The sequence below is a fragment of the Thunnus maccoyii genome, chromosome 13, assembly GCF_910596095.1.
Source record: "Thunnus maccoyii chromosome 13, fThuMac1.1, whole genome shotgun sequence".
Classification (NCBI taxonomy): Eukaryota; Metazoa; Chordata; class Actinopteri; order Scombriformes; family Scombridae; genus Thunnus; species Thunnus maccoyii.
In genome coordinates, this window is record NC_056545.1 from 12829057 (window position 1) to 12841307 (window position 12251).

The 12251-nt window shown below is 38.2% G+C and overlaps 1 protein-coding gene across 1 annotated transcript in view; it reads right to left on the bottom strand.

Moving 5' to 3' along the window:
• The window catches only part of LOC121910887 (gamma-aminobutyric acid receptor subunit beta-2), a 70826-nt gene that overhangs the window by 18376 nt on the left and 40199 nt on the right, over positions 1-12251 (bottom strand). Inside the window, exon 5 of the mRNA XM_042432273.1 lies at positions 4901-4983. Within this exon, the coding sequence (XP_042288207.1) occupies positions 4901-4983 (83 nt within the window). The remainder of the gene's footprint in view (positions 1-4900; positions 4984-12251) is intronic.

Here is a 12251-nt window from a genome sequence, read left to right on the forward strand (position 1 = left end):
GGGTGAGCAATTTATGAATCCACTGAACTATTAGTCACAGGCTGAGTAGGAAAAATCCCCCTGTGGTACCCAGAATTAACCATTTACAACTCTCCATACCTTCTAATAAACATGTACTTTCTTTTTCCATTCCTTCCCTTTGTGTGAACCTCTCATTCATGTCAGACATGCTGCAAATGAGGAGTTTATAGGATATGATCCTTATCTATGCATCAAGTCCATATTTGATTCAGGACAGAAAATTATAAATAAGAATAAAATTATACAGCTACAAGGAGTAATTGGTTGGCAAAGGGCAAAGAAATATATTGAACAGTACATTTACAATGGAAACTCTGCCAGTAAACAAATACATTTAATGTTGTCTTCTCCAGGCTCATAGCTGTATCTCCAGCGTGCTTTGAGAAGTGTTTGTAGTATTTCCTTAATAACATTTTATTCAAAAAGTGACAGAACTGTGTAAGCTGGGAAACAAAAAGAATTTCAACATGATTAATACTCAAATTTATATAATAATCTAGAATTTTTTTGTGCATGGTAACCTCATAATGATAATAAATGAATGAACTTTCTTTTGGAAATGAAAACAACACAGTGACTCATAAGCATGCTGATACAGGAACCACTGTGCTGAAACAGCTTGTTATTGTGTGATAAGAAGTTGGTAATTAAACCAGGGTCAGCAATTTAACTTTTGCCTAAAATAATGAGGAAGGGTCAGCATGAAGGGATCAAATACTGATTCATAATTGGAAGTTATTGGATGTTTTATTCAACCTGTCAAAACTTATTAAATCACAGGAATCTTTCAGTGGCTCAATACCAAGGATATTATGAGATGTCAGAGCACTCAAAATCACTGGAAACAAGAAAAAGATGGAAAAAGAGCAGAGAATGAAATCCTGACATTGGCAAATGTGTGAAAGAAACAAAGGGGGGGAGAGAGACAAGCACAAGTGGAGAGAGAAATAAACAGACACACTCAGGGGGTTAGAGAGGGAACACAGCTACATAAAAAAACAGTCAAAAAACCCAATGAGTGGCGTCATCGAAGGCAACACTAGATCCAAAATAGTCCAAACCAGCAGAGATCCCCTTCATACTGCTGTTCCATGAGCCCTTCAACTCCCAGGGCTCAGATGAAACAAAAGACGGAACTTGCATGTTTTGGTTTGAAGTTTTTATCTGCCTGGTACATCACATTTCCAAGTGCCTGTGGTGTGCACACATGTACACACACATTAAAACCTATATGTGGGTGTTGATATGTACACGCATCCACACATACACACACACACAAACACACACACACACAAACACACACACACACACACACAGCTACTACACCACAGCCAGTGTGTTTTAAACATAGTGGGAAAAAGCCTGTCACCGAATTAAGAGAGAAGGATGAGTGCTCGGTGTACTGATGACTTGCTGTATTGTGAAGCACACTCACTTTGTAAACAGCCAATGTCCCCAACTCCCCCTCTGTTGCCCACCATCACTCCCTGATCTATGTTGAAACAAAATGGACACTGCACAATAGGAGGTAGCATTTGCAGTTACAAGCCCTACACCATCTCACCAGAGGCATACCAGGTTCCCAATTAGGTTTGATTAAGACATTTTTGCTCATTGGTCCCTTTGACAAGAGTAACACTAGATGACAAGTGAGCAGTCTTGTGTACAGTAATATCAGCATGAAGGTCATCCTCTTAACGATATTGTGAACACACCACTGCTTCAATACTTTCCTGATTTTGCCCTGGAATATGACAAATCAGAAAATGAGGCACAAGGGTTTCTTTCCTTTTTTTCTTCTAGATGAGAAGATGAGAATGTTGTTTTCCCCATACAGAAAAGGTCAGGTATTTTTTCTCACCAGCTGAACGGTTGTTTGCTATGATGAATAAAAGGGAAAAAAAAGATCGTAACACACTTTTAACATGAAAAAAAGAATCGGTTGAGGGTGTCTGAGAATGAGAAATGTAAGACGGTACTGTTTCTATGTGTACTTTATTTGCACATGAATGCGCCATGAGTCAACTACACAGTTCTCAGTTTTCTCATTACCATCCAAAGATAAGGTAACTTACTGTATATTGAAATTATCTCCTCGAGTTAATTGTTGTACTGCACCCTAATGAATGGAACCCAATGGAAGGTAGAAAATATACATTCAGATATTTATATCCTTTATGGTGTGCTACATATGTTCTAGTAACGTAAACAATGTATGTGATTTGTCAGAGTAAATATGGAAAAACAGTCACTATTTCCTCATAGGCCCCAGAATAGAAATGATACTGAACAATTCAAAAAGATTGAAAAAAATGAAATATTTGCAACAAACATATTATTTTTGCCTTGACAAATATCCTCTTTGGATTTCGGAAAAAACCCTGTGAAGCCATCTGTAATCCGTGAAATCCTGACACTGCAGCATGTCTGCATCCCCCCTCAAACAGGAAGGGCTGAAGGGTGTTCAAACCTCTCGGTAAATCAAAGAAAGTCATTATCACTAGAGGTCTCTCCATATACTGTAGGAAAAAAAGCTCCTCTGTGGAACAAGAACATGAAGAATATTTTAGAGACCTGATGAGCATCCTTTCACAGGTCCTCATTGTGAGCAGATCATTAGGGACAGTGGATCCTTACTTCAGGTTCTCTAGGAGGTGGTTCATCAGTAGGAGAACCTCTGGTACTAGACAGCTGCTTACCCTAAACACTCTTTTGCACAAAGCATTCCTAAACCCATGCTAATAAGTGGCAGTGATGGGTAGGGGAAAAGGGCAGTGATGCCAACTGTACTGTCATCAGTAAAGGAGAAGAAGCAGGTATAGCTGCCTGAAGTCACCTTGTCAAACCTGTTGGTTTGCACCTCCTGGTTCCCTCTAGTTATTTCAATTCCCTCCAGGTTGCTGTTCTTCCCATCCTAAGTTTTTCCATCTTAGTTTCTTTGAATATTTCTAGCAACCAGCCTAACTACTTATACCTTGAGCCCAGATGGCCTCAAATTTTCCTATTGAGAATGGATATAATCTGTTTTTAATCTGCCATTTGATATCAACAAACATTTTTCACAGGAAATAGAGAGTGTCCATATAGAATTTGATACAGGAGAGTTATATCTGCATCATGCACCAGGCAAACCGCATTCTCGTCCATTAGCTGTCTACCATACAGTGGAAATTTCATGCATTCCTGTAACTACATTCTCGTGTAGAACTGGTCATAACGGGCTGCTGCCGGACAAATGGCCTGTGTCTGGGAACAGCATATTTTGTAAAGTGGCTAAGCCATACAGTTCCTTGTCTTATTCTCCAAATTCACACACCTGTCACATTTAGTGGAGAGAGAAAATTACTAGAGAATGTGATCATGAAGGCACTGGGATAATTGCAATTCTGTGATGATAGAGCTGAACTGATGTTATGTGATCAGAGTTAACGATAACAGTGATGTGAAAATTCTCAAGGAAGGTACTGTTACTATAAGCACATTGCTAAGCTTTTGCCAAACCTCACAATTAAATCCTTTGTATTGTACCTTCTCAAGTTCATAAAAACTTTGCTCTTTATATTTTATGTCCCTTTGTACACCAGCATCAGCTATAGGCCTTACAGTTCAGTTGCACAATTGAATGTAACGTTCTTTAGCCATGTCTATAAGTCATGGACATTTGGATGCATTACACTACACTTGCACTACATTTGTGCAAGTTAAACCATTTTGGTTTGCAAGAAAATGTAATTGTCACCTCTACACCTCATCTCTTTCATCTGGTGTGCCAGCAACTCAGGAAGTTTTTTTTTTTCATTAGGAGCAGCAGCTAGCATCAGGGCTGTCAACTGTGTGGGAAAACATACTGTAAAAGTGAAGTCATAAAGAGAGAAGTCATTAATTTGAGAAATTTAAATCTCCTTCCTAATACCATTAGGGTACATTAAATGAAACTACAGACATTGTGTAGTTTTTGCCGTTATGAAAAGCTGTGCTTAGATGAAAAGCTGTGCTTGAAAAACTCACAACAAAGAAAGAGATACAACAAAGGGTTTGCGATGTATAAAACCTTAAAATTCAGTATGTTGTGGTTAAATGGTAGGTGGACACTCCTTATGATGTACTGGCCATGAATTGATATCATTTGAAACTAGGCTACAGCTGTGAGCATTAGAAATAGTGTGACTATATCACTTCAGCACCATGGACAGCATACATTACAGCAGTAGTAGTAGTAGTTCACAGCACTGGTGAAGGTGGAGGCACTCATTGGGCTATGACAAGTAGCTCGTTTGATGAGGGCTAGCTGGTATTAATCACAGATCATTCAGAGCAAACTGTTTGAGACAAGGAATGGACCAAAACACAAATAAGGCTGATTAACATCGTTTTACCCAAATTCCCACCAACACAAAGTCCATGCACTTTGAACCATTTTTTGTGCAATAAAAAACACCTTATAGTATTTATCTGATTTGGTACAATACATTCTCTCCAGAAGAGCAAACTCAGCTGAGGATATATTAAGGAAGGAAAAAGTTTCTACTTTTACCAAGGGAAACACTGGAAAACCGGATGGGAGGGATTATGTTGAAAATATTAAAATTCTGAGTAAATCCTTGTGCTACAGTAAAGCATACATTCTTCAGACCCAGTGCAGGCCCGGTTAGACAAAGTTCCTGACAGCTGACTGAACAAATCTGTGGCTATGCCAGTGAATAAGGGTGCAGACTGAAAAGGAGACAGTTGAAAAAGCTAGATATTTATGTCAAAATTTAAGCTGTAAAATGAAACACATTCAGGAGTCCAGTTGTATATAATTCATCAGTGACAAGAGAAAAACAATCAATAAACAACAGCAAGGAAAAATTAATGAATAAAGGAAATATTTACTCACAACTCTCTATCTCCAGTGTGCAGTTTTGCTCATCCAGTGGATACCTTCTCAGGTCCATCATACAAGCAGCGGTGGTAGTGATCCTGAAAAGACATGAAACAATGATATATCATGTTCCATTCAAAGCCATTTTGGTAGAAGCTGATAAAAAGCAAATTAAATATCTGCTGTTTTCAATAGAATAACTGCAGCATCTTGTCTTGTCAGCAGATGTAGACAAACTTAATGAAATAACTGATAATCATATGTTAGTGATCAGAACATAGCCAACCCTGGATTGCATTTATATGAGAAATTTTCTGCATTAGATATATTTAGGACCAAACCTTAAAGATTAACGTATCATCAGACTGAAAACCTAACCCTAACCTGGAAGTTAAACCACTGGAGATCAGCTAAAACAAGATTTTCAGGGGGTTTTCACTTACACTTTGAAGGACAAAACCTTAAAGCTCCTTTGGTGTTGCCTTGAGTGATAAGTGATTTTTGACCGCTGTCCCAAATCTACCTTATACAGTACATATATTCACCACCCACCCCCATCTACCATGGGACCTACACTGGCCGTCAATCGTGAATTAAAGTTTACAAATGTCTGCGGAAAAATGTGAGTACAATTTACCTTCATTTATCAAAACCCCTATAATATATAACATTTCTCCAAAAATAAATATCAATCATCAATGAATACAATGAATATTTACTATCCACATTTTCATGAGTAACCAAACAAGACTTAAAATCCTCAAAACCTCTACAGGAGCCTTTGGGAATTTGGGGTGGTGATGATGTAAGTGGGAACTCCATGGGGATTACAGGCCCAAAGCTAATCCTTATGTCCCAGTTTTAGCATTGTTTGGATAATCCTGTGAGTCCTCTGTTAGACCCTACCTGAGATGTGAGTCACTGCAAGGATCAAACACTGTGGGACAGTGGTGACAGCAATTGGCCAGAGATAACAGTAGTAGTGTTTGTACTCTGACTGCTGCATGTCATACCCTCATGAAATATTTGGGATTAAAGGGAGTGCATTACATCTCAATGACATCCTAAAGACTTTTCAAGTCAAGATTATTGCTTGTATTGAATGCTGCTACTGCTACTACTACCACTAATAGTACTACAGAAAAGCAACAGAAGAAATTACAGTATTTTAAAAATATTTAGTATTCTTAAAAATAACTGTTACAACAAATCTGTTATATAAAATACAAGAGATCACACTATAATTGTATTTTCCTTCACTTACGTGTCATCTCTCCAATATCACAAAGCTTTAGGCCTATTTAAGTGTGTGATTTGCGTAAAGTGTAAAGTTGTTGTTTTTTTCCATCCCTCCCTCCTGGATAATTTGACTGACAGTGCTTTGCTTTGTGAACACTGTTGTTGAGCGTGAAAAGTTGTGTGAATGAATAAACAATAATTAAGAGATTGTGGGGGGTTCTTTTATGTGTCTTCACTTAGAATCAAAGCGCTTTTCATGTATCTTTTTAAAACAATATATTTTATTGATTTTCAAAATGCACACACACACACAAACATAAAAAACAACAAAAAACAAACAAAATAAGCAAACAAAAGCAAAAAAATCATGACAGCACCTAAATCAACAATCACAACCATGTAACAACATTAACAACACACATTAAAAGACCAGAATAGCACAAAAAAGAGATCTAATATATTTCAGTACCACTAGTTTTCAGATAAAGAGGATAGGAAATAAAAAAGAGAAGAAAAAGGGAATTTTAATTCACTTCAGTCCAGTTTTCATGAGATGGGATTCACTCTGAAAGTTAATCCAACTGCTCTGGACTAAGTCTAAAATTTCATATGGTAAATGAACTAAAACTGGCTGCAATATTTGTAAGAAATATGTGCTGTTCCCCTTTAAAGTAGCAGAGAGGCTTTCCATTGGTAAAACCTTGTATAATTCTCTGTACCACTGTGTTACTGTTAGGGGTTTGTCTGTAGCTTGTCATGTTTCAAGTCCTTAAACCCCAAAGTTTCACTTGAGAGGGAAGAATATATAAGGTGCTGCCACAACTCCACAAGAACACGGAAAATATAAGATGATTTATAGTGAGGTGTTGATCTCTAAGCTAATGAATTTATCTCTCCTCTGCATCTCAAGACACCGATGAAGTTTAATTACTTTAGCATTCAGAGAATATATGATGCATCATACACATAAATAAGCCCAGGGATGTTCTTCTCTGAACATTACGTAAATCAAGGGAGTTGTTTTTAATGTGTAAAACATGGAGCCACTGGAATAGGCTAATAACACACTGTATCTCATCCCAACATTGTTCATTAACAACAAGTCTCAGAGTTATCATTCAGATAACAAGTATCATCCAAGGAAGGTACTTAAAATGATAAACGTAAATCATATTACCATGTAGTAGCTTCGAAAGGGATCTAGCTTTAATCTCCACAAATCAACACTACCTGACTCTATGGAGTATGTTGAGAAAAAAAGGATCAATAAATCTGTAGATTATTATCTTCATTTCAGCTGAGATGGCCTTAAGGGTGAGTCTATAGACAGATACAAGAGTTTGAGGCAGAAGGGAGAGTGGAGCATAAAGCTGACACCTGAGACTTAACTATTTTGGTTTTCCTCTGGCAGAATACAATTTTGACATAAAAACATATCATCAACCGAGCTATGGTAAACTCAAAGTTGATATAATCAGTGATGAGAGGGAACCAGGTTTCTTTAGTTCTTTAGCATGGAAGAAACTCAGTGTTGATTTGTTTTCTTTTTGTTTATCAAGTATTTATCTCTATTTGTATTTTCTCTACTTTAGTGGGAAAAACATGTCATATGTAATCAAAATTTCCAACTTACTGATATAAATGATATCAGCATCATGCAAATTTTTTGACACTGAGCCTGTCTTTATTTATTAAGAGCTAGTTCAAACATATAACTGTGAATTTTTTGACAAAGAGTAACAACATCAAAACCACATCCTTTATAATTCTACTTGAAATCATTTTCTAGCTTGCATACATAGATGGATTGTGTGAAATGAAATGCAAATGAAACAAAGCAGTTTAAATCTGGATAATTTATAGCATGAATGCTCATAAACCGAATCTACTACTCAAAAACAAATGTTCTAGCATGGCAAATGCTTCGATAACAGGTGCAAACAGCCTTCTGCTGTACTGCCCCTATCATATTTTGTGTATACATGTCAGCATAACAGCATTTAGTGTTCCAATCACTATCAAAACAAATACACAGGGATGGATAATAAGGGATAATAACAGCCGCCAACCATGAGTCAATAGATAAGGTTATGTTGTCCATCAGACTTTGTGAAGGGAACATAAGGACGAGGCTGTGAGTAATAGGCTGCCATTCTTTCCCTGGCTCTGGTCTTGTGTGAGAACTTGACTCCCACTGAGGGAGTTGCCACAGAGCAGCACAGCATGGTGGGTAATCGTCTAGGCACACCTGACAACATAGATAAATTTGTGCCAGAGGAGAAGCTCATCTTGAGTCCAATCCTCTGTGTTATACAGCAGAGATAATCACCCTGTGTGTCTCTGCGCCTCTCTCGCTCTCTTTTGCTCTCCACTCTCTTTGCTCTTTTTCTCACTCTTCCATTATTCAGACCAACAGTCACTGCAATGGCAATCTTTTTGCATCTTATAATCTTTGTATTTCTAAAATCCAAGCCATGCAAGATTCATGCTCTTGCATATTGAACAGCAACATGACACATTGTATGTGATACGATTTGACAATAAGCTTTTGAACTAATGATAATACTTTCACAAAGCTGTTGTGGTCTTTTTTCATATTTGTTCATATGCCTTTTTGAGAGGCATCCCGTTCTGTCTATAAATCATCATAGTATGTCCGAGCAACCATGCTCACCACAGGCACCATATGGTGGACAGGTGGGACCACTCCTACCCAGTTCAAAACAGTCCTTGTGGAATACTCAATAATTTCGAGGTCAAACCAAAAGCAATAAAAAAAACAAAGGGAAATAAAAAAGATTTGTTATTTTGCAGTGCTTGAAGGTTTGTTTAAAGGATTACCAAATTATAATATCACTCTCAAGGGCAGTTGTGTCTATATTTGTGTTTATGTAACAGTTAGTAAGGTAGCACTGGTCCCTGTTAGCCTCCTCCACAAATATGGCCCTATTGGGTTTTGTGTCTCATAACCCAAGTGTGCTGAAGTAGAACAACTGCACTTTCAGTCCCAGAAATGTAATTACACCAGTAGCTAGCCAGTCTTAACACATCTTGACTATAGCCACAAATCACACAGAATGGATAGTAGAGTAAATAGTAAATATTTTGAGGTAAACTGCACATTTATCGTGCAAACCTGTTGACTGTGTTGGCATTGTGATGGATGGAAGGAGAAATGATTCAGAATCATTCAAAAAGAGACTAAATAATCAAGTTTGGTGAAGATCATAAATTGAAGAATACTATCTAAGATAGCAGGAAACAATTTCATACATTTTGAAAATTAGGATTCCTCCACAATAAGTATGACTGAGACCTCAATGTCATGATCTCTGAGCGTTCGGACCTATCTGTAGTTTCTTTCTTTTTACTCTCTGTCTTTCTGCTATTGTAGCTTTCTTGGATTATCTTGAGTTTTGTGATTATCCTGTGTTTGCAAGATGATTGGATGAATGCTGTTTAAACTGCTTCATATTTGCAATATTTACATTTACAGCAGCTACAGTAGATCCTAAGTGAAATGTTGGGAACATACAGTTTACAAGTTGTGGTCAGTAAGAGAAAAAATAACTATATTGGTCATTAAATGGATTTAATAGCATGTTTATTTTTCTGGCAAGTTGGTGGCTGTCTTCTCCAAAAAATCGAAAGCATAATTTGGCTGTTTGTTCAAAGACTTTATGTTTACATTCAATGCAAAGCTTCCAACTTCAACAACTCACGTCCCTTCTCCTACTCACAGTCACGTTGGAATACCTGCCAACATTTATGTTTTCAAAATCGGGAGGCTTTTTCAGGGGGCGGTGAAGTGAAAGATATCGCTTTACTCGAGTTGACAATACACTCGTTACTATAAGTGCAACAAAACCTTTGTGAGTAGAAAGCCAATAAGTACTTTATCAAACCAACTGTTCAACAAGCGTAAACATGTAGAAAAGCGATATTTTAAACTACTTTGCCAGCAGTGTCCCATCCACTGCCAGTATGCTTTACACAACCACAGCGCACCACAACGAAAGTTGTCTGTATATAGCCTAACTGTTTATCTGAGTTTGCCACATATCTTAACATTTGGCAATTTCTTGTAAATTTAGTTACTGGCTGAGACACACCAGTACCTCCTCTCTCTATACCGGCGGCATCTGCAGGTAGTGAATCACATCAGCAGCAGAGGACAGGATGAAAGACTGCCTGCGCAGAGAGCAGCTGCGCACACATGCTGTACAGTGCCAGGAACAGGTTGTGATAACGAAAAGGAAAAGAATATGAAATCGGGAGATTAATGGGAGTAATTACCAATCGGGAGCACAGCGGGAGAAGGGGTTAAAAATAGGGAGACTCCCATGTAAGTTTCTTTTAACCAAACTTTAACCATGATTCTAAGTACAGGTTTAATATTTTTTTACTGACAAACTGTCTATTTTGCTGTTTCCATATGATGTTTATGGCTCTCTAAAAACCCACACAAGGTAAGGCAGTGAGGCAAAAGAGACCACAGGAGTGAAATGATGAAAAGAGAAGAGATGAGAGAAAATTCAAGGCCAGAGGATGTCAGGTGAGACAGAGAGGGGGACCATCATAACAGCACCTTTTAATAGCAATAAAGAAATTCAAAGGGAAGAGTTCTAGCATTAACATGCTGTTTCATATTACACACCTCAGGGGTTATCCACCCCCCAGAGTGAAACGGCAAGGTTGTTTGAGAGTAAGAGGGTTAGATGGATTCTCCTTTTCTTTCTCTCTTGTCCCCAGTCTTTGTCAGCATTTATTTCTCTCTGATGGATTTGCTGCTGGTGATGGGGCTGTAGCTTCCAAGTGTTTAACCAAGGAGTAAATTGCCGGTTACTTTCTGGCAACTTTCTGATCTCTGTGTCAAGATGGAGTCAGTGATGTAGAACCAAGAGCAAGAGCCTGTGGCAGAGTCTTTGAAAAGACTGCGTGGGAAAGGTAAAGGTTATGCATGTTTGTGTGTGGTTATGTGTGTGCACTTGTGCTTCTGTGCATGTTTGTTATGTTGCTGTCGTTCTGTGGATGTGTGTGTCTGTAAGTGCCTGATTGTGTTTGAAGCTGTCTGGCTCTCCGTTTACCTTCACATACTTTCTCACTTGTCCCCAAACGATGCACAGCAGCATTTCTCTCTCAGTCTGAGTACGGTCCTTGGTTGCTTGGTTACTGCCTGAGGACATTGCCAGCCACACCAACCGAGCCCCATATGTTGCATCACCTGCAGTGACCCTCCATATTTACCAGACTGCGCTCAAAGACTCTCTTCCTGGATGGATGAAACTTGTGAGGTCAAATCAGGGCCAAGTAGCCTTAAGGGTTTCCAGCAGTCATTGGGATTCAAGCCAAGTAAATGTGTGTACTGTTTGTCACACACTCATGGTCTATGCATATTTTGACCAAATCAAGATGAGAGAAGGTCTTGCATCTATTTTGTTTCACTTTCTTTTTAAAAGAATCTTCCTCAGGTCTTTCCATTTTTAAATTTTTAAATTTTGTCTTTCACCCAGTGAATGAGTTTTGTGATGAACCTGTTTCTTAAGACTTTTTCATGACTGCTGAGGGACACTTTGATGACAGACCAAAACAAGAGCAGTTGCCTTCTTCCAAAGAAAATCAAATAATGCTGCCCTTAAGATCAAGGGGAAAAAAAGGTGACAAGCCAGTGGTGTTACCCAGAACAACAAGAAAACGGTGAGGGTTAAATTTCACACTCAGGATGACTGAAGTTACAGTTGCTTGTCCATGTTGGCCAGTAAAAAAGACATTTTGGGTCTATATGTGCGAGTATTAGGGGGGGCAGACAATTGGGAGGAGTGTGTGTCTGGGTCTGAGTGTATTTTTTGAATTTGTAAAAGGGGCGTGTTCAAGTTCAAATTAGGGTGTGAAGTTGCTCTTCAAGTAGCCAGAAACATAACTCCAAATAAATGAAATGTTGCTCACTAACTGCTGGATGTGTAAGTAGGCATCTGCTACTAACACATTCAACTAAGTATCAGCTTAAAAGATGATGATATGTCAATGTTTTTTTTCTGTTCCAAACTGGCCAAAAAATCAGTTATTGCAGGCTTAAGTGAAATTTCTCATGCATGACCTGTACTTGGAATGGAGTATTGTTTTACAT